Source organism: Solea solea, chromosome 8 (genome assembly GCF_958295425.1).
Source record: "Solea solea chromosome 8, fSolSol10.1, whole genome shotgun sequence".
NCBI classification, from domain to species: Eukaryota; Metazoa; Chordata; class Actinopteri; order Pleuronectiformes; family Soleidae; genus Solea; species Solea solea.
The window spans coordinates 21,135,518-21,161,228 of NC_081141.1; the positions used below are offsets into that span (position 1 = coordinate 21,135,518).

General features: G+C 40.6%; 2 protein-coding genes and 1 long non-coding RNA gene across 3 annotated transcripts; 1 reads left to right on the top strand and 2 right to left on the bottom strand.

Moving 5' to 3' along the window:
- Positions 1 to 4,262: 4,262 nt before the first annotated feature.
- Positions 4,263 to 5,887, bottom strand: LOC131463573 (uncharacterized). Its single transcript, XR_009241061.1, has 3 exons — positions 5,768 to 5,887; positions 5,116 to 5,184; positions 4,263 to 4,471 (listed from the first exon to the last, which is right to left on the bottom strand). It is a non-coding gene; the product is annotated as an uncharacterized LOC131463573 (long non-coding RNA).
- A 6,356-nt stretch (positions 5,888 to 12,243) lies between these two features.
- ficd (FIC domain protein adenylyltransferase) lies at positions 12,244 to 14,851 on the top strand. The gene is made up of 2 exons (XM_058635755.1): positions 12,244 to 12,983; positions 13,389 to 14,851. Exons 1-2 carry the CDS (start codon positions 12,713 to 12,715, stop codon positions 14,468 to 14,470), a joined length of 1,353 nt encoding a protein of 450 aa, XP_058491738.1. The 5' UTR covers positions 12,244 to 12,712; the 3' UTR covers positions 14,471 to 14,851.
- A 272-nt stretch (positions 14,852 to 15,123) lies between these two features.
- Positions 15,124 to 25,710, bottom strand: sart3 (spliceosome associated factor 3, U4/U6 recycling protein). Its single transcript, XM_058635754.1, has 19 exons — positions 25,439 to 25,710; positions 24,296 to 24,422; positions 24,091 to 24,195; positions 23,811 to 23,995; positions 23,478 to 23,583; positions 23,088 to 23,212; positions 22,713 to 22,868; positions 21,339 to 21,477; positions 21,129 to 21,236; positions 20,956 to 21,033; positions 20,806 to 20,864; positions 20,087 to 20,196; positions 19,884 to 19,996; positions 19,719 to 19,795; positions 19,457 to 19,628; positions 18,518 to 18,963; positions 17,785 to 17,937; positions 17,477 to 17,661; positions 15,124 to 17,020 (listed from the first exon to the last, which is right to left on the bottom strand). The coding sequence occupies exons 1-19, from the start codon at positions 25,634 to 25,636 to the stop codon at positions 16,828 to 16,830; spliced, it is 2,835 nt and encodes a 944-aa protein (XP_058491737.1). The 5' UTR covers positions 25,637 to 25,710; the 3' UTR covers positions 15,124 to 16,827.
- Between the last annotated feature and the right edge of the window lies 1 nt (position 25,711).

Below are 25,711 nucleotides of genomic sequence, written 5' to 3' on the forward strand. Positions count from 1 at the left end.
AATTAAGTTTTACAGTCCAGCAACCACAGACAGTAAATACATTCAGACAAGATACATTTTCAGTGTTAGAGGAAACAGTACGGTATATAGAACGAAGAACGAAGGGTCAGACAGCAGAAAAATATCTCAAAACAAGTTTCAGGTTAAAAATCTATGAAATAAGAAAATAAGGGCCAGAAATAAAAGTATCATAAATAAAGAATAAATAAAATAATAAAGCAAACGCTTGTATGTGTGACGATGAAGCAAGTTACATTCTTATCTGTCTAACAAGATATTTAAGTTGCCTCTATAATATTCAGTTCCAGTCACTGAGAAGGGCAGTCCATGATGGTCGATTCATCAGCTGCATGAGCACTGAAAAAACACAATCAGACATTTTCCAGAAGGAAAGGTAGAAATCTCTTTATAAGAGCTTGAATATCGGATTTTGAGTATCAATTTGTGGAACTTCTTTCCTTTTGAGAGTGGCCTTTCTCAAGCAAAATTATGATTTTATGTCTGTTAAATTCTGTGATCTTTGTCATTTGGAATCGAACACTGTAAATGAACATTGGCAAACTTCCACTAAGTTAAACTCATGTGTATGTAATGCTTAATGCATGTTTTCACAGCAGCCATTTTTGAAATAAATACATTCTTCTATTTTACAAGTTAAGGGGGAGGCCATGATACATTACTGACATTTAAGGCCCTGGGGCCCCAACCCGGCCCGCAAACGTTTTTTCTGGCCCATGACGTCCTCACAGTTTACCTCAAGTTGACTCCTGCTCAGCTCAAGTGACAGATTAACGTTGTGGTATTAACAGTTGTGATGACAGAATAGGGGTGAAGATGAGAAACGGCTTTAGAAACAGAAACGTTGATACAGAATCTCATATTCTTGAACCAAGAGTGGACGTCTCAATATTTTTCACGAGAGTCAGTTCAAAGTCTGATATGGTGAGACAAATGAAGAGACAATCCTGTAGGCTCTGTGGAGTTCTATATAAAGTAATACTAACACTAATGCCATTTAATTAGTAAAACACAGCCACTTTGAAATAGTCACAGGAAAGAAAATGTATCAGATCAGTGAGGTTACACGTGGCAGCTAAAACAATCTCTATTTTTAACGCATTTTTACTTCCATCCATCCATCCATCTATCTTTTACCACTTTATCCTGCACAAGAGTTGCGGGGGGTACCATTTTTTCTTTTAAAATGCATATAAAGATGGGTTTAATGATTATTAAATCTTTAAATCCTTTTACTTGAGGCCCTTTGTTTGCTTCATTGATGTCAGTGTGGCCCTCTGGAAAACACATTGGCTGTTCCTCCCCTGCTACAGAAGACATTTGTCCTAATAAAGGTTTGTTCTTTTAATACCCTATGGATATTTTGTGTATTTTCTAGTTGTATTCTTTGGAAAAAGAGACAATTAACCATCTATGGTCATTATAGTATTTCTAAAACAACAAATCTGATGGAGACTTTTGCACAATATTGTAATTCAAAGTTAGATTTATTATTATCATCATGTGTCACTGCTGACAGAGAAATCAATGAGGGGTTGTGAGTTTTTATACACTGATGGTATGATTAGGTTCCTCTGCCTCAAAAAAAAGCTGCCATCCTGAATTTGCTATAAACAAGTTATCAAACAGCCGACGGCAAACATAAGCAAACATCAGTCATATTGAATTGTGTCTACTAGTGTTTTAAGCTCTAATGTTATTTTGCACTTCCTGTAAGTTACCAGAGAAACCAAACCAAAGTCAACCAGCACTCTGCTCTCAGTGCCTGAAGAAAATAATGAGCCGCCCACAGTCGCTGAGTCATTGCTGTATGTTGTCAGATGAGCTTGTTAGTGCTGCAATTGGTAAATTTGACAGAGCTCGTCTTGCAACCCCATTCCACTGAGTGGGAAAAGCCATGGTGGAAGTGTAAGATAATAAGTGAGAGAGCAAGAAAAGCCTGAGGGATGTCCCTGCACCTGCATGGTAATGGCTGCCCGTCAGTGGAGAGCTAATTATTTCTGCCTCCTATCAGTCTGTCAGATCATTTACTCACCTCACAGCCCTGAGGCCCTGACAAAGCACAGGAGAAAATATCTATAATCTTATATGTGGGACCGGATGGAGTGGTAGACCAGATGAAAATATAGACAGTGTGTTTGCATCCTTAACTGACTCTTTTCCAGCAGTCAACATACAAATAAGTGAAATATCTGTCAGAAACCTAGCTTTGAATTTAAAAAATAACAATTCATTGGAACATTTAATAAGATGGTTGGACTAAAGAACTAAGCCTCTTGGATGAGGGGTGAAACATCTTCAAGGAATCTACATTTATGAACATCTAAATACAGTACTTTGTATTTTCTTTTCCAAAGTTATATGTAAAAGTTCAATTAGAAATAAATAAACCCAGAAGATAATTCTTTGCCACTTCACTCACTCTTTAAAGATCTGCATAACAGGTTTCTAAAGATTTTCCGGCAGCTGGAGGGCAGGCGGACAGATGACTGTTGTGAAACAGTGATATTTTCTCTATAACCTTGTTGCTGGCTGTTTTAATTGCTCTGATTTTTAATGCAGGAGCTCCTGGACAAGGTGAGAAAGACCAAAGCCAACAATCTGTCCTCTGTGATAGTAACTAGAAAAAACAAGACATCTTAACCGTTAAGAAGTGAAGGTTAAGACTTAACCTCTCAATTTACAACAGCAACTGTCAGACTGAAATAAGTATGTGGATCTTACATTTAGGAGCAAACCCTCCATATAGATCAGTATTTTAGATGCGAACAGCGAAGGACAGTCGTTACTCCCAGTGTAGCTTTCCCTCACTCTGTGTCAACCATTTTGCATTCCCCTCAATCTCTGCTCTCTGAGCCATCCATACTCAGAGTGGAAAGAGAGCCACCATCCCTCTCTCTTCAACTGTCTAATGAGATTCTCCATCTCTGACACCCAGCTCTGTCAGCCAGAACAAAGCCTCTTCTCAGACATAAAAGCGAGCAGACTGACGGCTCCACAGAGGCTGAAGAGAGGAGAGCTGGTAGGGGAGGAGACCTGTGCCGGAGGGATTTAGTTTCTGCCCTGACAGGTCACTTTTTTTTAAGTCAGCAGATGGATTTATGAATTTCAAAAGCAGCGTTTTATCTTATAGTGAAACGAAAAGGCTGTGATTTTAAGTGTCAGTGACAATTATTCTGTGGGGTGTGTCCAATTTACCATGTCAACTGCTGTAACCAACATGGTGATGCACCAGTAGCGTGCACAGACATTTGAAAGGCCAGGGGCAAAAATTAAAAGGGCACCTTCTTCAAGCATACATTTTGTGGCCCTTTCTGGTCCAGTAAAGTCAATTAGAGTTTTAGACTAGGTCCAAAGGTCCGATTAAAGTCAGTCATCACAAACACTCAATCCTGTTACCAGGAAAAATTATGTAGCCTATAGAAATTATTGACTGGCAGGGCCACCAAGACCAAGCACAGTCATGACACAGTGGCCATGAAGAAGCAAGAGACAGATGTGAAAAAGATTAGACAATATACAGCCATGGCACAGCGGCCAAGCAAGTGAAACTGCACTTATCGTTTGAGAATATTTTGACGCAACTAAAACCCCAAATGATTTAAGATGGACATGTGGTGATGTGGATGGTCCTCTTCATTGAAGAAGCAATGGTTAGTACACTTACTGTGCATGGATGCTGAGGTATCTATGTTTGTAGATCCACCACAATGTAAAATGACTACACATGCAAGGTGATGGGCAATAAGGTGGTACATACAATAATACAAATAGGCCATGAAGACACGGCGGTCGCCATGCCAACTTCTATTGTGGGACATATGGTAATACAAAGGCAATGGCCCGGCAGCCATACAAAGCCAGGTACTGCATTTGTAGATCACTAAGATCTATGTTTAGGTTAAGAAATGTTTTGACAGACACGTGTTAGGCTTAACGGTTGATTAATGGACACATAGGAAAAAAAAAAGTTATGGCAAGGCAGACATATTTGACAGAGGCCTAAGCCTTGCAACAGCAGACAAGACAAAACACAACATCCAATGTTGTACTCCTACCATCTAGCCTCAACTGCACACCAACATCAATTCAAAGCTGATTTAAAATCTGGTCCTCCAACATCAAACACATTTAAATCTTAAGACATCAGAATTTGAATGAACACAGCAAGACTAAGGACCAGATTAACATCTCCCATATTCAGACCATCCAAAAAAAGTGGACTTCCACCAGCAACCTGTGACTAATGCTCCGTGAAAGACACACAGCTATTTGACAGATGGAAAGGAAGAGAAAAACGTGGCCATGTTGGACGTACGGAGAGTTTCAGCAAATTCAAATGGACAATGCAGACAGGCACAGCGGCCAAGAAAAAGAGCAAGTGGGGACACGCCGGCCACCCAAAATAAAAATACATGACACCTACTGTTTGAAGCTCTTCATGAAGATCAACCTGGAAAAGAAAAGAAAAAAAAACTGAGTGCAGTCTCAAAACTCGATAACTCGAGATAAAGACTAATTTTCAATGAAAACATGGCTGCCAGCATAAATTCTATGTAATGTTCAATGCTTTATTTACATGTCTGACAGCCATTTTCAACAGGGATCGTAAAGTGCTCTCCCACTCCAAAGTCCATAGAGAAAGCACAGGACACAGGAGTCATTGGTCCATTGCTGCCTCCATCAGTAAGCTCTTATTCTTTGTGACACTCACTTGAAGTAATTTTTGAGATTTATCTCAGCAACACAAAAATAACCAAATGAGGCAGCAGTAGACCAGCAGTTCCCGTGTCCCCATGTGATAAAACGGAGTTTGGGGTAGGAGTGAAAGGTTCAAATGATTCAGTTTTCTGGTGTAAAATACCTACTGTAACAATGAAATAAAAATATAATCACACATGATTGTAGAATAAAGCTAATGAAGATTTGAGGAAAGCCTTTTGTTATGTTCAAATGTAAAACTTGCTGGCACTTCATACAGCCACACTTTGTTTAAACACAACCGTTATACATTACATATTTGTGATTTAATGAATGCTGTATTGAGTTTAAGTTTTGGTTGAAATAGTAAATTATCTCTAAAAACCTGTCACTCACTTTATGTATACTGTGTGAAGCTGAACAAGTCCAACCAGGTCTCCGTGAGCAGGAAGCAGAAGTGTGTTCCTTTAGAAAATAAAAATTGCATTTTAATGACTGCGTGTAACACATTAAAATTAAATCTTTCCAGTGAAAAACAATAAATAGTAATGACATTGACTGCAACAGTGAGTTAACATAGCACAGGGGCCATTTAACGTGATTAGTCTTGTTTCGTCTAACTATTTTGATAATGATTGAGTCGAGTCATTTGAGAGTTTAACGTCTGATATTTTTATCTTAACTGAGGATATTTCAAAAAGACAGAACTCATCAACACTGAATAATTTTGGATTGAGAATATCATTTAGAGATTTGAGAAACAGCATCAACAATTATGGGCCAGCCCTTTTATCTGCTGTGACCCCACAAAATGAGCCACAATTGACTGAACATTAAGAAATAATTCAGCCACTGTTGGCTCAAATATTTCTGTATGTTGGTACAGCGTATGGACAACAGCGAGCCAAGGCTAAAACAGCTAATAATTAAGCCAACATTAAGCCATAATTGAGCCAATAGTGAAACATTACATTGAGCTAAAGCTGAAATTGTGCAAATAAGCAAACATTATGGTATAATTCTGATCAACTTGACAAAAGTTACTCACCATTCTGGACGAGTCATCTTGAATCTCCTTGATGCATTTTTGTACTCGAGCTGCTGCACGCGACAGACTTTTCGGTGTCTAACGTCACGTCGCGTAGTTTTGTTTTCTTTTTTTTAAAGTTCCCTCCTTCAGGAAGAGATTCTGTAGTAAACAGCGTCCCCTTTGCGCATCTTTTTTTCGTTTTGCAGCTGATTGAAAACACCTGAGGGAAAATAATCAGGTGTGTTGTAAGTCACCAATCAATCTTCTTCTTCTTTTCTGAGGTTTTATGGCGATTGGCAAACAACGATTGGGTGCATTACCGCCACCATCTGGTATGGAGTGTACTATTGAACTATTACTTAAAAGCGAAAGTAATAATAATAAAAATAATAATACTAACTATATCTATATCTATATATGCAGATATACTACAAAACACAAAAAAACCAACAACCTACATATGCATACATAAACACCCGTCCTATATCCTCCCAATCAACCTTGTGGTTTTAAGAAAGTTAACCCCCCCCCGCGACCCTCTGGTGGAGGATAAATGAATATCCTGTTTCTTTTTTATTTTCTAACTTAAGCCATGACAATATTTTTTAATTACCTTTTCAAGATAAACTTTAAAATGACTAATTTGTGGGTTTTTAAAGATTTCATCCACGCATCATTGACCTCTGGCTTTTGGACACATTCTCACACACCTGTACACATACCTGTAAAGGGACATCCTTTACAGCACAGCATCCCTTTGTGTACACTAAGATGGACATTTTCTATACAGCACTGATTGTCATTTCCTTTAAGGGCAGCCATAGGGCACACCCTCATGTTTTTACCACTCTAGAGGATAGTTAAGTGTGCGTCTTGTAGTTCAAGAGGGCACTTTAGCGTGCAGCATGTATGTGCATTAGGGCGGAGAATGGGGGAGAAACACATAATGCAAGATATAATCAATACTGCATGTTCATACAAAGCTCAAAAACAATTAACTTACAGCGTCACTTCCCCTGCTTCATATGTATCTGTATGTGTATCATAAATATACTTTTTGTGTTGATTTTACATTCATTCCATGATTTTATATAAATAAATATCTCCTCCCCTTCTCAGCACTCATACTTTATCATGAATTTTCTCTCCCTCCTTCTAGTTTCTGCTCTTCCCCTCCGTCTACTCTCTCTATGTTCTTATAGAGAGAGCAGCTCAATTACTACAACTATTTGTTATAAAGCTACTCATTACAGCTAACTCATCCATCCTTCACCTCGGACTTCACTGAGGGTCACACAAGGAGCTGGACTCTATCTCTCCTCTATCTTCTTCTCTCCCTTCCATTCTTCTTTTCATCCATTTCCCCCTCACTAACCCATTTTCCCTTACCCCTGTCTGGTTCTGTCAGGGATGTTTTCCTGTTAAAAGGGAGTTTTTTTCCCCTCTCCATTGTTGCCAAGTGCACGCTCATTGTGTTCCTGTTGGGTTCCTCTATGATAACTGAAAGGTCTCGTAATATTATTTGAGATAATTTGTTATGAGACCACGCTATACAAATAAAATTGAATTGAACTATAGCATGTAATATCATATCACTACCATAATACATGTGGGTTCATCCGAAGGCTTCCATGCAACAGTCAGTTAACACCTCAGATACAGCAGGTTAAAGCAAAACGTAGGACAATGTTAAAGAAAGCAGATGACTAACTGTTCAGGAGACTCTTTCCCAAAGTGACATGGTTTAGAAGTTTCATTGTATTAACTCAAGTAAAACTAGAATTAGGACTCATGAATGACTCTGACGACTGACTCATCTGGTTTTATCTGTTTCCACAGCTGAGGGGTTTCAGCTTGTGCAAGCATACATTCCAGATGGGCTCAAAATTGGTTCACAATATGACCAGAGGGCCATTAATTTCATGCCATCATAATTTCTCCTTGATGAGTTGCTCACTCTGCCACTTTTGTCCTGGCTCTTCAGCGAAAGAAGAATCTAAAGTCGCTTGCTTTCATGAGAAACGGCCGAGGTGTCACTGCGCTCACACTTATTTGTAGTAAAGGCCACTGGACCGCAGAGAGATAACAGGGGCCGAGAAAAGAAGCAAAGTTGACGTGTCGTAATAAATGAGCATCTTCTTCTTCTTAACCCACAATTAGGAAAAAGATAGGTCTCTATTTGCTGCTTATCCCTCGTATGTGTCTTCGTTACAGTCTAGCTGCAGGAAATAACAGTTTTCCTGCAGTTCAGAAGAACATTATGATGTCACAATGAATCTGGATACAACATTTCAGCAATTTAACATCTTATCCTGCCTGTTACATATGTGCTTGAACACGCTTATGAATCCTTCAGTATTTTGAACAGGTTCAATGCAGTCATAACCAAATGCTGTTTCAATGCTGGTATAGCCAAAGTCTATAACAGCAGACAACATTTTATATGGTATTGATAATGATATAATGTATAATCATAATATAATGATATCTGGACTTAGATACAAATACCTGAACAGCATCTTGCTGTTATTGTTATTGGTTTGGAAAAACATAAGACCCTACATTTCCCATAATAGATTCCAGTATAGATTATCACAGACTCTCCAATAACAGTTTATAACTCACAGTTTTAGTTTTGAACGTTTCTCCTCAGCATGCCTTTAACACAGACTGAAGAGTCTTTTTTCTCAGGCCTGACATTTGCATTTTGTAGGGTTTATCCACATCTATTATTTATGACTGTATTTATCTATGAATTATTTAGGCGCACGTTGTCTGCATAATTCTTCTAACAGAATAAGAGATGCTAATGCTCAGATAAACACACGAGAAACGAAAGAAGTCACTTTATCAGAGGAATTTGAACTGGGTGGGAGAACAGGATTGATGTTTGGACATCATATGTGACACACATCTGAACACACACGTCACATGTGCCCATGTAGGGAACAGCGCCACAGTGTGGCGACCTTTCGGTTGTACATTCTGTCATTTCACGAAAAAATCCAAAACAACATTTAGTGCTGTTATTATTCTTTTGTAGGCAAAAGGCCTGTCTTATGTTTTCATAAATAATGTCATTATTTTGTACTCAGTATATAACATATACAGTATGTGGTTTGTTTTCAGGGCGAGCCCACAATTCCACACTGCTGCTGCTGATGGATTCAAAACAACACAACTTTTGTTTAATGTCACAGTTCACTCTGTCTGTTGTTTATCTAAAACTGGAAAATGTGCTCAACTCAATGTGGCTTAAACTCTTACTTTCCTCTCATTTATTTTCTTCTTAGTGCCTGTTTAAAGCCTGTTTTGTCTTTTAAATGAAAAACTCAATTTGCACTTTGGGAATGCAAGCGTGAGTGTGTATTGAATAGCACATACCCACAGGATGTGGCTAACACATCAGCGATCGCTTATCTTGCGTTCATTTCAAAATGAACAATCTCCATGTGGAAATACAAACCACCAGCTACGGGCCTGGTTTAGCTCATCACCAAGTAAAAACTGGATCCAAGCCATACAGTAATAATAAAAAGAGTTGGTTTTGGTATCAAATTATCGAGCACAGTCTTATGTGAGCATATGTCCTATAGGCAGGGAAGTATCTGACTTAGATGAACACGTTAACACAGCTAATTCTTATTTTGTTGTTATGAGGCTGGAAAGACAATGCAATCCAGAATCCATCATTCTGACAGCAAGCAAAGGACCAAAAAAGTTGAGTTGGAGGCCATCACATACACATATATGAAATGAATTTAAATGCAAATAAAAACCAAAAGATCTGATGCGACAGAACCCAGGTGAGTATAGGAGAGCTGGCAAACATTTTGCTATTATCAAATTTGTTGTCATGCATTGGAAATGTATGTACAAAAGGTAAAAAGAGCATGAGAACATCAGCCTAGGAGCGACAAATAACATTTACAAGATTGATGATGTCATACAGGCTTTAAAATGTGTGGTTAGGGGAGTTTTCTAGGATTCGGCTTAACCTCTGTCAGACACCTGCAGGGTCCGAACTTATACTGGCTTGCAACAATAGAGTTATCTTTGTTCTATGCAAGCCTTGTGTCAGCAGAGTCTCTTACTGCACCATCATCTCACCACCTGTTATGTAAAGAAGGAAGGCAGGTAAACGACAGCAGCCATCAACTTTCCAACCATCAATCATTGGTAATGTGTTGAAAGAATGTTTCCCTTCTCTTTTTTTCCTTCAGTGCCGTAACTTGCTACAACCTTTCCTTTGCATGAAGGAAAGTGTGGCGAGAATGCTCCACTGTCTTCCCTTTCCCTTGATAGATGCGATGTGTGAGTGTGAACTATAGCACTGAGGGACTCTGGTGGTTAATGATGCAAGTCTGCAGCTCCAGGTCTCACTGTGTGAGTACAGTGTGCAACATGACACAGCATATTCAAAAGGACCCTCTGAATCTGTAACTAGTGCACACAATCATCCACATGGCTGTTCATTCACAACTTTCCAAGCACTGTCTGTTGCAACTGTGAGTGTGATACTGCAGAGTCTTTTGACTGCGTGCATGTGAACTGCAGAGCGGATCATGTCTAACAGTGTTGACTTTGGCACACAGCCAGAGATCAGACTCCATCCCCACACAGCACTGGTCACAGATTCTGAACATAGATAGCACACATCGAAGTAAGAAACTCTCTGATAAAAAGACATAAAGCCCAGCAAACACCAAACACCCTGAAGGACATGAGGACAAGTATAAATAGAAATGGGAATGAAGTGTTGCACTGAAAGAACAAGATATTACTTTTGCTTTATACAATCACATTTTTATTGAATGGACTAAGAATAAATCTTTTGCATAATAGCTTCAAGGCCAACAGTACTATTTCTGTCATTTAAGGATATGCTGCACTGTGACTGTGATTTTTCAATAACAGAGCAAATACTGCCATCTTCTGTTTCTTATCGGCATTATAATTAACATGTGGCAAAGCCTGAGGTGTCAATAATGAGAGTTGCCAGAACATAAACATAGACATTGCCTGAGGCACATGAATTATTCTAAGTGCAATGTGTATTTGTTTTCCCTTGTCTCTAATATGTAAGTGTGATGAGCCAAATGTGATAAGGCTACTTAATTTCTAAAGCTGTTCTTGGTGTTTGACACCAATTGGCATCCGTAATGTTGCATCTTTATTACTTTCTTGTCACTATGTTAAAAATGTCACAACACAAAGAAAGAAGAATAAAATAACTATACTTAACTAATGTATAATGTATTAAAGTGTATATTGAAAGACTTCTTGTTTTTTGGACCACCATGTTTTTACAATAGCCCACAATGAACCAACTTAATTTATCTTTTGAGTTTTGATGCAAGAATTTGACACACTGTACTTTTAAAACAGTATATAAAAAAGTGCATACAAACATATTTATCAAGCTATAACACACAGACTCTATGCATAATAAAATAAAAAAAAAATGTAATGTATACTGTTGATACAGATACTATACTGGTACTATACTGATGGTTTTCATTTCATATTAAAGGTACGAGAGGCAACATTTTATCATAACACATTAGTGATCAATAACTTCTCTGTAGCATCACAGGAAACTTCGACAAGGCAGTTCAGAGAGAGAGAGAGAGCGGCTGTTCCACTTCTTTATGTTTGGCATTTTCATGATTATTTTACCCCAAAATGAACGTTCTTATCTGCCTTTGATCTCTGCACAGGTTGCCATGGTAATCAGAATCAGTGTAGGGAATCTAATCTGCCTTTAATCTTTGCTTCACCATGGTTACTCAAAACACTGAGAGAATCATACTGTATGATTTGAAGGGGTTTCATTGCAAATGAGGAAAAAGAAAAGATCGATTAATATGTGGAATAATTATTGTCTTGATTAATTGATTAGTTTTGTATTAGGTCCATAAAATGGGAAAAAAATTTGATCGGTGTTTCCCAAACCTGAAAAGGATGATGTTCTCAGACCAAAATCATTCAATTTTAATAAATTCTTTGTTATATGGAGCAAAGAAGGCAAGAAATATTCAGTGCTGGAAAAATCCCAAAACTTGGGAAAACAGTCAAACCGATTAATCAGTGATCAGAATATTTGACCATTCATTTAGTAATCGATTCAGAATCTGAATTCCTGTTCTGAAGCCACAAGATCAACTGTCAATCACCCGTGCCACACTTCAGTTTCAAGTTTCCCATTTGGAAATTTGACACTTTAAAAAAATGTACATCATGTGCTATTACAGACCTGGAACTAGAGACTGAGATCATTAACTCCTCAGGAAAATGTTTATGTTCATGCAAATTACGCTAATTTTACCATAGACTTGGATTCAAAGCAGTTCTTTTTTGCAGCCAGCAGAGTCGCCCCCTAGCGGCTCTTCAACATATTTTATTCTGGTTTGGCCTTCTCTCCATACAGAACCGTGTCCACTTTTGTCTAATGCTGATGTGTAATTTGAGGCAGTGTTGCCTGAAAGACAAAACCTCGGGCCAAGTGTCCCGAGAATCAGCCAATCAGAGACGGCTACGAACCCGTTACTGTTTTGCTGCGTGTCAGCCAATCAACGCTGTCCCTGAATAAAAACCTAACCAATCAGATTCAAGAATGTTGACGCGTTCAGACCGAGGAAGTGGATGATGTGTGTGTGTTTTGTACACAAGTGAAGCGACGTGAGAAACAACAAGTGATTATCTGAACTAACTTACGGCATCCAGCTTTGACTAAGCGTCACAGGCGGCAGGTACACTGGGCCGCTATATAGAGCTGTTAACCCGGGCTAAACCCGGGCTGTCTGAGCTGAATTCCGTTGGAGAAGCCTCTTAAGTTTTCCGGCTATCGTGTTGGCAACTCCCTCCTTACTGATAGCCGCCCTCCGGCTCTTCTAGCTGGCGTGGGTTTGACACATGGGAGGCTGTGTCAGCAGAGAATGGAGGATTTAACCTGGAGTCATAATGTCTGCTTTGACGGCGTGGCGCTACACCAGCGGCCGTGTGCTCGGCGGCTGGGGCCCGCTGCTGTGTGTTCTCCTGGGCTCTCTGGTGGCTCTCCTGATGCCCATGGTTGGCGTGGAGGACCAGTGCTGCAACGGCCTGAAGGGTATCGCTCAGCTCCGCTGCCAGCTGTGGGGAAGTCCTCCTCCGCCTCCGGCTGTTCAGTCCACCAGCCTCACCGTCGCCTTCACCGCCCTGGATGTACTTCCTCAGAGGTCCAAGCCCAGCAAAGGTACTGACAAGAAGTGGAGTACTAATGTGCCGAAAACCGTAGTAACTTCTGTGATAGTGTCCCAAGAGTGACGTGGTGTTAATGTTGTAAATATGGACACTCCTTGCCTTCCCAAGCGCGCTAGGGAACTATGGTGGCCTGCTTCAAAAGGCAAAACGCACCATCTGGCTATTTGTCCATTCAGGCTACTGTAGAAATGGGTCCCAGAAACATAGCATAACATGGTGGCCTCTGTAAAACATAAGGCATTTCCCTACAGTACACTTCTAAATCTACTAAAATGAAAATGATTAATTTTAGCGAGATGACATTAAACTAGTAGTTGATAAATAACGTATGAATAGTTGTGTTCTGGCCTTTGTTTCACTGGTCCTGATGTTTCTGTTTGCACGTTCTGTTTTTCAGAGATGGTGCTGGAGGCTAAAGCAGCTCTGCTGCAGGCTCAGGAGATGAAGAAACTGGGGAAGAGGGAGAAGGCTCACAAGCTGCTGGTGCACGCGCTGAGTATGAACCCTGACTTTGTAGACGCTCTGACCGAGCTAGGGACCATTTTGGAGGAGGAGAAGGATGTTGTCCAGGCAGATCACCTCTACACCAAGGCCTTGGCCATCTCTCCCTGTAATGAGCGGGCTTTAGTGAGCCGAGATCGAACTCTGCCCTTGGTTGAAGAAATTGACCAGCGTTACTTTAGCATCCTCGACAGTAAAGTGCGAAGGCTCATGTCCATTCCTAAAGGCAACTCTGCACTCCGCAGAGTGATGGAGGAAACCTACTATCATCACATCTACCACACGGTGGCCATTGAGGGCAGCACGCTCACGCTGTCTGAGATCCGTCACATTATCGAGACGCGTTACGCCGTGCCTGGGAAAAGCCTGCAGGAACAGAACGAGGCCATTGGCGTAGATGCCGCAATGAAGTACATCAACACCACGCTGTTGTCCAGATCAGCCGCCGTCACCGTCAGCGACATCCTGGAGATTCACCGCCGCGTGCTCGGCTATGTGGATCCCGTGGAAGGTGGGAGACTGCGTACCAGCCAGGTTTTTGTGGGCCACCACATCCCACCCCACCCTCAAGACCTGCAGAGACACATGCAGGAGCTGGTGCAGTGGCTCAACTCTGACGAGGCCTTGCAGCTCCACCCTGTGGAGTGTGCAGCTCTTGCCCACTACAAACTGGTGTATGTGCACCCATTTATAGACGGCAACGGACGGACCTCGCGCCTGCTCATGAACCTTGTGCTCATGCGGACGCGATACCCGCCGATTACGATTCGCAAAGAACAAAGGGCTGAATATTACGGAGCTCTGGACACGGCCAATGAGGGCGACGTACGGCCTTTTATTCGCTTTATAGCCAAATGTACAGAAATAACATTGGACACATTATTGATTTCTACGACGGAGCACGCTGTGGGGCTGCCGGAAGCGGGACAGGACCAGGCCTGTCTGGACTGCAAACAGACCATTCCAATCCACAACTGAGCAAGAAAAAGTGTGAATCACATGCAGACATGGATGTGGATTAATGTTACACCTCTTTAAAAACTAACTCACTGCTGAAATTCTTTTTAGAGCCTGCTTGACTTTGCTGTGTCGAGGTTTGCTTTCATGTCCAAGGAAATTTTGATTTTATTTGAAGTCATTTTGATTGCCATCAGAATCCAGTTTGAAGTTGTGCCTGTTGACAAAGGGAGGATGAAGCAGTTTTCTTTAGTTGGGACATTTATGGGTGACTTCCAGTGGAGATGTTTCTGTGTTAACTTTAAGTTCGTTATCTTAAGAGTTGATGTCTGACACTGTAAAGCACTTTCATGCATTTGATAATTTATTACATTTTAAAATAAAAACATGTAGTGACTTCGATTTTCGCCTCTTGATTTTAATGGGTTTAGAATAAACAACGCTGTGTTTTGGGCTCAAAGATGATTTAAATGACTTTATTAAAACAAAGTTTTTGATCAGATAAACAGTGACATGAGTTTTTCTCACAGGACCCAAAAACACGAGGGTGGAAAAGGGAAACAAGCTGAAAAATAAATAGTGATAGAACACAAAAGCCTAAGCCTAATCACCTCTACTAAATGCAAAATGTACTTTAGTAACTATACAAAACACTGCTCACAAAGGTAGATGACTTCAAGAGACCAACATATTTAGGCGTTTATTTAACATTAGGCCACTTTGGTGAGAGCATTACATATAGCTTGTATTCCATCTGTTCTGAAAACTTAGATTTATATTATTACAAACTATAGTAACCTTTTGGAAATGATGACATTGAACAGTCATTACTATCCTAGTGAGGCAAGTGGAACCGACAAGTGTTTTGACACATGGGAAAACGGAAATTAAACACTGCATAGATTCTCTTCTCCTGTGATGAATAAAGAGCTTCAGACCTAAATATGTGTAGGCGATGGCAGAAGCCATTTAGTTGGGTGGCACGATCTCACTCAAAAGCTAAAATGACCTCTTCAATGCAAGAACCTAATGTCCGTTACAATCTGCGGGTTATTTTCTTCAACTAATTGTTTGTAAAACTGAGAAAACTGTGCCTTTCCTCAAATGATTACCTAGATCAACAGTCTGGCCATAATTTTTGTGTGAATCTGAGGATCAGAACCAGCGGAAATGGACACATTAAGTCGTAAATGTGTCCTACAACCAAAGCAACCAGTTAAAAAAAAATTTCAGTGCTCTTTGAATTTCAAAAAGGTGGAAACATCAGGATTCATTTAACTCCCAATACCTCTCAATGGAAGTCAGTCAGACATGTGTATAAATGGGATTTGATGATGGGTGAGTTTATCCAGGATGGACAGGTCATGCCGTCAGTGATGACATAAATATGACAAATACGCTTAACACAACATCGAGCGTTCACAGGGTGACATGACATGAGGGTAGTTTTTGTGGTGAGAGGACATGCTGTCAAGCTCAGGCAAAGTCCACTGACTAATTATTTGCTGGTTACTGGTAAAAGGTAAATCAAAGATGGTCAAACATCATTGTGGTTTATTCAGAAACATATCTTTGCTCTTTAAAAAAAAAAGTGTGTCCTCAGAGGTTAAAATAAGTTACACCACTAAAGTCGGCTCCCTAAAAACATCTGGAGAATATCCTTACGGTGGCGCGCACACAAACACATCTGCACACACACAGGGATATTTTTTCTTTACGCCTAAACTTAACCAGTTAATGCCCAACCCTTACCTTAACTCCCCATCAAAAATGTGCCCAAAACTTCCTCAGAAATGATATTCTGCTTCATTAGGACCAGGATTTGGTCTCCAGGATTACTGGTCCTGACAAGGTCAGTGTTTATGCCCACACACACACACACACACACACACACACACACACAGCAGCTATTTTAAACATATTAAATTTGCATATTCCCTATTTAGAACAACATTCACAAGTTTGGCTGTTCTGAATATTTAAAAAAAATAGTCTTCCCATCTGCTTCTGTCAAATCTCCTTCACATTAACACAACAAAAGACACCTCAAAACACAAGGCTTACAAAACATACAGTGTATTTACACAAATATGATACACTTTTTTTTTTTTCTTATAAAATGGCCCAACCAGCCTCATTCAAACACTCCCACCAATAACTATCTGTCACACTGGTGAAATGTCTTAGTTGAAAAGGGTTTGTGATGGAGGACAGGAGCTCTGTGATTAAGGCAATCTCGCAGAACACACGATGAGAACGGGGCTGATATTAAAGGGAAGTCAGGTACACAATTACAGAAAAAATCACCAACACTAATTTATAAGGACACATGATGGTTTTCAGTGTGAAGGCAGTCTCGACTCTCTCGCTCCCTCCTCTCACTTATTGAGGAGCATCTTGGCAAAGTCTGAATTTGACAAAGATTTCGCCTCTGCGGCCGCGTTCTTCGATGCACTGCCGGTTGCCAGCACCTGCTCGGAGGCGGCTCCGTTCTCCACTTTGCTAACAGATTCACTTTGCCGATGCAGGGAACGAGGGAGCAACGACAGCTGGGTGCGTCCTTTTCCTCTCCTGGAAGAAGAAAAGAAGAAACTCTTTATCTGTTTACATTTAAAAATGTGAGGCTACATTTGAAAAAAACACTTTCAGACATCCGACACAAGAAAAAAACCCACCATTTGTTTTAAAAAATGGCAAGAATGCTACAGCGAGCTTACATGGCTGCTTTTGAGAAGTGCAAGAACTATATATGGAAAACCATCATTAGTGAGAGTGGCTAAACTCTCATTAATGATGCTTTGTGAGGCGCCCAGCAGAGATCTACGTCAATGTCATGTCTTTTTTTAATCCCTCCATCCTCCCTCTCTAATATCCCCTCCTTCAATGTGACATTGTGTCAGAGTGGCCAGAGATGAATTTGTGTCCCCTCTCCCCGACTTATCAACTGGAACATGAGCCGTGTTTCCACCAAGTGGAACGGTCAGGGTTTTTTTGCGTTTTCATTAGAAATAGTATCAGTAAACTTACGATCCATAGACCTGGCGAGGCATCAGGTTTGTAGGTTTACTGGAACCAGGTGCATCCATCATGTTTCTGCGAGGAGGATTACTTATAGCAACAGTGATCTTGTTGTCCTCTATTTCCATACCGTCCATTTTCAGGACTGCCTGAGACGCCTGGGTTTCATCTGCAAACTCCACATATGCCAGACCCTGTGGAGACGCACAGTCGGACATGGTTACTAACAGCAGCAACACTGTTCAACCACAGCTTCCTCTGCATGTTTGCTCATAAGTGGGAATCATTAGCTTAAACAAGAACATGCCACTTCTCACCTTGGGTTTTCCTGAGCGATATGTGACCAGGCGGACTTCTTTGATGTCGCCGTGGCCTTTGCACATTTCCTCCAATTGCTCTTTAGTGCAGGAGAACGGCAGCCCCGAGATGAAGATTTTGTGTTTCTCTATAGATGTGTTGTATTTGAACACCTATGACAACATGGTGTGAAGATATCATCAGCATTCATGCATAGATCCAACGTTTAAAGGGTTAGATTAGAGCAGCAGTAAACCTTTATGTATACAAGTTCAACACATGGATTTTCTCTATAGATTTTGGTGCATGGTGAGCTTTTCATTAAGAGAGTTAAGCTAAAATTGGTTTCAGTGAGAGGGAGTTAGTGTTGATAATGTTTTGATTCTTTAATACAACCACACTTCAAAAGAACTAAACTATTTCTTTAAAATACTTTTGTTTCAGTTCATTAATCAATTTAACTGCTGTTTTAAAGTTATAGTGGAGAGAAAGGGATAGAGACCCAGAAGGAAAAGTGTGGCTTTAATCCCAACACTGTGTAATAATTATAATTTTATCGAACTTAATGTGAAATGGAACAAAATGCATGAGTGAACTAATTAAAACAATTGATTCAATACAAACCAAAAGAAAATATTTAACAATTTGTGAATTAAGTCTTAAACTATTTCTCTTTTGAGGAGACTCATAAAAGGCCTGCAGATTTTGAGGCCATAAAGAAAAACTAGAATATCTGCTTGTGAGCACATTTACCTTAAACTCAGGGTTTTTGTTTTTATCCACACAAGGCGACACAAACATGGGCCTGCCCTCCACCTCTCGTCTGTCCAGCTTCAGGGCTTCAGGGACCGACACTGTGGACTCAAACTGTACATAGCCGTAACCTTTGAACCCGCCTTTGCTGCCGAAGACGAGGCGGACCTGTGAGATGGGGCCGCACGTCTCAAACAGCGTCCTGAGCTTTGCCTCTGGCTCCACTAGCGTGTAAGCAAGGTTGCTGATGAAGACGCTGCTTTGATCATTACGAAGCTCTGGCTTCTCCTCTTTCTGCCTCAGATCCGCCGCGGCCGCAGCTTCCTGCTGCGCTTTTTTAGCAGGCTTATAGCCGGGGGGAGCCTTTCTCCCTAAGAGTCCCGTCTCTGTCTCCATGTACTCTGTGGTTTGGTCTCCATCTCCTCTGTGTCTTTTGGGGGCTTGTTCTGTAGCAGAGAAACAGAAAAGTTAGGAAAGGTGAAAGACTTCTTTCATGTTAACGATGTTTGTGTTCAGAAGGAAAAACTACATCTTCACATTTTCTGTATGACGGGTCCTTCATCTGAAAACAGGCTGTATCAAGCAATACTATCAGACCTGACTGAGGGAGTGTTAGAGTGTATACAGCAGGAATGCAGGCACGGAAGGACAAGAATCATTTATCCTGACAAACTACTGAAAGACCAGGTTTTTGAGCAGCAGAACTAAAGGTTTTTTACGTGCTCTGCTCTTTGTGTTTTCAGTCACACAAAATGATGCTGCCGCCTAAAGCGAATCACAACACTGCTGTACCACAGAAACACACAAAGAGTCATGAGGAGCTGGTAGACTTACATCAGCATTGTGTGAACTAACTTGACTGTGATTTGAATGTAACAGAAATGTATTGATATTGAAGGGTTACACACCAAAAGCTCAAAATCATGTAGTCCATCTTACCTGAATCATCATTCCATTCATCCTGATAATCATCTTGCTCTGCTTTCCTCTTCTCTCCAAATCGACTTTTCTTTTGGACCTTCTTCTGAGCCTTCTTGTCGAATTTGGCTTTCCGCCGCTGGTCAGTTCTATCGTCGTCTTGACGAGCCATGTTGGCTTCTTTCTCGGCCACCTAACAGATGGACACAAACATGGTAACATGAGCCAAGCACGGCGCAATGACCACACTCCTGCACACTTCAGTCCCGATCTGTGCTCTCACCTTTGCACGTTGCTCATTAACCCTGTTAAGACGACTCTCTGTCTTCTGCACTGCCACGTCCCAGTCCTCCAGAGAGCCTGCCGGTGAGGACGCGACACGGAGATATGACGCATCAGTGAAAGGATTTTTATTTCTATGTTAACTTTGTTTTTTTTTTTTACTCACCTTCCACCCTCTCAAAGGTTAGCAGGACTTCACACACATGCTCTGGATAGTCTGAGGTGCACTGAACTGCTCTGTGAAGAGCTTTCCGACAGTGAAGAGGGTCTCCATAAGACCTACACATGACGTAAATACACATTTTAGTTAGTGTGATCACAACTTCGCTAAAATGAACACATTTTCCATTCAGACATGAACAGACAGACCTTTCCAGGTTATAGTACTCCAGCCACATGTTGGCATATTTGGCGTTGCCTTTCGTCATAATACTGTCCCACAGTTCTCTGGCTTTTTGCATGTTTTTGCAGTGAAGAGCCTGGAAGGGACAAAACAAAATAAAGTTATGAAAGGTTCATTTGTGCAATTAAACTTTGGAATAAAAACAATAATAGCAACCCTTTTCATATCGATAACAAGTGCTTAACAAGGAGCAGTTAAAACAAAAATAAAAATAAAAATAAAAATATGTCTAGGGATTATCAGATAAGAAACACTAGCTACAGAAGATAGTACAGGAAATTAAAAATTAAATCAAGTCAGGAAATGATCAGAAAAATAAAATAAAATTATATTATTATATTTCTTGGTTCTAGTTAAAAGACTGGCACCTAAGAGATACATGAGTGTTGCAATAATTAGGAAGTGATAATAAGAAGACAAGGAAAATAGTCTTTATTTTACTTATGGTATGTTTTTTTTTTTTAAACTACTTTTGAAAGTAGTAAGAAAGGAAGAAAATTATTCAAAATCCAGTTGTTGACATTGTTAGGCCAAGAAATTAGGGAACTCAGCTGTCAAGGTTATTTGAGAGTAATGTTTAACTGGATTTCTTTTCTCACAAGACTCACAAAAACAAATTAAAAGCAGGATTATACACAAGTAAACAGAAACCCAGCTCTTTAAAATGAAAAGTAACAATCTTTACCTCTATTCTTGCCCAGATCTGCATTATGAGACAAGAGGAATCTCCACTTTCACCAAATCCTACAAGACCACAACACAAAAACACCAATAAATTACTACAAGACTCAAACCACGACACCGAAAAACACAGATCTGAGTGAAATCCACTTACTTTCTTCCACATCTTGTTTTAAGTAGTCAAGAGAGCGAGAAAAGGCTCCTCGTAACTCCTCCAACTCTTTACTTGATTCTGAAATGTCAAAATAACATCACATCAGTTTGAAAATAAATAAAACTCCTGTGACATTTTTGTTTCTTAATATTTGGAAACACAACTGCTCTCACCTTTGCTGAAATCCACACGTCTCCTCAGGTAGTCAAGATATGCCTGCCATATTTCCACGTAGTCTGTTGCTTGAATGAAACCAGCATTCAGTGCCTTCTCAAAAACATCTACAGCGGAAAAAAGGGATGGTGTGTTAATATTATACAATACAATATGTCACAAACATGTGAAAGTACAGAGAAAATAGTCACTGAGTTATGATCTCAGACCTGAGACAACAGGATGTTCAGCTCCATGCCTCTCCAGAGCCAGCAGGTAGCTCTTCCACAGACCCATGGTCCAGGGGCAGTTTCTCACGGCACGTTCGTGTGTAGGAAGAACAAAGTCTTTGATCTTCAGCTGACGATCCTACAGAGACCAGAAAACACAGAGAATAAACTGGCTGTAATTATTTTAAACAAGCAAAAAGATTTATTGGAGAAGATACCGTGAAGAGACACTTTTAGCAGAATTAGAATGAGTTATGTTTGGACACAAACCAACCATTTAGTTGACAGTGAATTTGACCTCTGCATTTAACCAGTTACTCAGGGGCATTCCAGCCCATGAGCTGTCAACCGGCAACCCTTCGGTTAAAAGCCTGTTTCCCTTCCTCTTGGTCATGCAATTGCCTGTTTTCCTTTTATTTAATACAAATTGCTTGTTTGCCAAAAAGTTTTATGATACAGACCACTAACCTGCTTTGCTGAAATATAATTCAGTGTGGAAAATAAATAAAAACTCTCTCCATAAAGGACATTTCTACTTTATTATCAATGTGGCTTTAAGGAATTCCGCCACAATAAAAACAGATATAATAGGTATAATTTTTATTCAAAAGTATTGCCATTTTCAGAAAGTTAAGTAACTGTTTTATTCCACTTTTCATAACTTGATGCTGAGGAAGCCCGAGCATAAATGTGTGGTAGAGTGTGCTTCTTCATTAACCACCAGAGGGCAGGCTCTATAAACCAGTGTGTTGAAGGGCTGTAAATCTCTTTAAATAAACCTGACAACAGCCCTGTGAAATCAGATGTTATTCATTCCTTGTCTAGACTGTTTGTTTGACTGATGTGGCTGTTGCTTCTCTGACATTATTTAGCACAACACAATAAGTTCTAATAACACCAGCTTCTATGATGAGCCTTTCATCAGCGTTAGAACAGGGACACGCTGCAGTTGTTAGCGGCAGCAGAAATGTAGGATAATCTTTAGGAATATTCATGATCAGAGTCACATCAGCACTAGAACTGGAAGGATTGCACTGAGGACGCTAAACGCAACATAATTTTAGCTGCACTAAATCAGTCAATCACACTGCGCAGCTTAGCTTTTGCTAACTTAAGCAAAGTCAGCCCAAACTTGCAAGCATAAATCCACCAGACAAATCCAACACAGAGCACACATAGCACACCACAGCAGGGAAGTGGACAACGCTAAGGAATTGCATGAGCACGAAGCAAAGTTAGAACTACCATGACATAAATATTGACAGCAGTATTGTTTGTCAAGTCACTAAGACAAGAGTGAAACATGGACTCAACACAGCAAACATTAGTCTGAGAGGGATTTCCATGACACAAGAAGATCAGACCAATACTCACAAGATAGGTGGTAAATTTTGCCCAAAGGTCTGGGACCAGGCAGTTCTCTGCCAGAGCACGCTCAAAAACAAGCTGGATCCGCGCCGGGTCGCCCTCCTTTAGTTCAAAGTCGAGGTAAGACTGATACTCTGCCATTTTTGGAGGTTCTGCCGCAAGCTGCAGGAAGACAAAAGCAGGGAGTCACAAAACAATAAAAAACCAAATGGCTGTAGATCATGAAACTGGTTTATGTGTGTGAATATAATGTGATAAAAAATATTTTTTCCTGCATTACAGCTCTCAGTCTGCCAGAAATGAATACAAGACGCCACAGCAGGCACATTGTTTAAAATAGCAGAGAATGTTTCAGCCAGAATTATCAGTGCAGGTCCTTACCAGGGACTCCTCAAAAGGTTTGTTCTTCTCCATCTGCTTCACAGCCTTTTTGTACTGATGTACTACAGTCTCAGCAACGCCCTTGTCAGACCACTCTTCATACTCTGAATAGGTGGCTTCCATGTCTACAAAATGAAAGAAAATGTCTAAAGATACTTTCGCAACATGAGCGGTGAAGAGACACATATCACATGCAGAATCTACAAGGTGCATAACAGTAGCAAGTAAATTGTTTAGTCTATATTTGTAAATGTTTGTAGTCACATTGTTCCACAATCCTTCTGTTTGGATAAACCCAACAACTTAAGGAGCTAAAATATTGTTATTCAGTTTTCAGGTACCTGTCCCTTTGACAGCAGACCATCAGTACAGAAAAATCATCGTTCTTACCCATCAGGGGAACAGCCAGCTGGCGGCGAAACAGTGTATGAATTCGCTCGAGCTGAGTGTTGAGCAGCTCCTTCTCCTCACGGCTGGGAACCTTGCCAGGTGGAGGCTGAGAGAAAAAGCAACAAACAAATATGTTACAAAAATTAACAAAGACGATTTTAGTAAAACATTAAAATGGTTAAATACATAAAATAAAAATTAACTTACTGAAGTATACAAGCAGATTATAAACCAAAAACACAACCTGATGACCTGTCAGTGAGAGACTTATCTGCTATACTACAGTAACATCTTCTGTCCCTTCGAGATCATTTGAGTGACGGAGACACAAACCTGGACTGTGGACAGAATGGCGTTCTCAAACTCTCTGTAGGCCTCCCACACTGTCTGTCCCTTGGTCATGTGAAGCCCGACAGCTGTCACACCTCTCTCAAAGATGGCTCTCACCTTGTCTATCCCACCTGGTGAGCCCATGCCACCAATTGAATACTGAGCATATTCAAGCCAGATCTCTGGACCTGGGTGCAAAGACGCAGAATAACACATTATGCTCATGTAACAACTAAAAAAAATACAAGGTCAAAAGCAATAACAGTGGCTGAATTGTACTCACAGATGTAGTCTTTTACAGCTCTCTCAAAAAGTTCGTAAACTTTCTCCCGGTTTGATTCCTCCTCAGTCAGACGGATCTCATCCTTGAGCCAATCCAGCCAGATCTCTGCGGGATTTACAAAAACAAAATTACAGTTGCTTATATAATGCAGGCTGATAGACCGCAAATTAATCAAAGCCAATAGCGGGTACAGACATACACCAACCTTCAGTGAGAGGGAAAAGCTCGCTCATCTTCTGCCGTGCCTTCCGCAAACGGCAAAGTTCTCCCTCCTGCTTCAGGAGTTTGATGAGGTCAACGTGGCAGTTGTAGTCGAAAGCATTGATCGACAGCTAAACGAGGGGAATAGTGGATTATTTTGACATTACAATCCAACCCAGAGGAAACAAATCACCCAGTTGTAGTCGGGTCAGAGGTTTAGTTCCTAGTCAGAAGTTTTAAACTGACACACCCCCTTGAGTCAGATTTCCAAGTCTAAAAGCTGAAGCAAGCAGTCACTCGTGGTTAGGGCTGAACAATTAATCGAAATCACAATACAGCCAACTGCAATATTTTTTAAAGCCTAAATGTGTGTCAAAATATCATTATAGATGAATTACTGTGATGATCTATACACATCTTATTCTACAGATTGAAGTGAACATCTTTGTATCTCACAGATATGCGCAAATTTCACACATTTTTAATATAGTTTATACATTTGTTAAGTATTGTACATAATTGAAGGTGGTGGTGGAGATACATTTTTCTAACGTTTTGTCCCATTTATAAATGTTTTATTGGCGTGGGCACACAAATAAAGAGCAGAAACAATGCAAAGTGAAAAAAGTAAGCTATATGTAAGTCAGGTGTGTAATTAAACAGTTGAGGGACAAGCAGTGAGGTAGCAGTGAGGTCATAGACTTTGATTTGGTTCTCAAAGCTCACACAGGACACTTTAATGTAAATAACCATTCACTGTCAAAACATATGACGCAAAAACAGCGTGTAAAGTTAGCACTTGTGTACTCGGAGTTGTAGCACTTGGTCTCTGACCACGCTGAAGGTTTGAAAGCTGAAAACGGAAGATGCTGTAAAAACGTGTGTCACCACAAAACCCACCAGCAGCAGCACAAATTAGCAGGACGGCTAATCACGACTCTACGAATGACGGTGTATCTCTGTGCGCACTTTAAATTCAATTATACACAAACAGTTAACACTTGACTGTGTTATAAGTGTGTGCAAAACCAGAGCAGGTGACGGTTTTTAAAGCTGCTAACTCATAGTAGCTCCCCGCGTTCACCGCCCATTCATTCTCATTAGCACGTTAGTCCACTTAGCTCGGCTCCACTGTTTGGCTAATTACCTGCTCTTCCAAACGCTGGATTTCGGCTTCATTTTCTCTCTCGTCCTCCGACGAATCGTCCTCCTCGTCGTCTGTGTTCTCCTCTCCCATGCCCTCCTCATCCTCTTCGTCCGACTCCATCTCTCTCTCCTCGATTCCCGCGTCTTCCTCCTCCATATCCTGCATCTGCGTATGTTCTGCGTTGCCTGACGCTGCCATGTTGGAAAGGCTGTCTGCCTGGTAACAGCCAAGAAGCAGCAGCAGCGCGAGGGACAGAGAGGGCGGAGCCTTGCA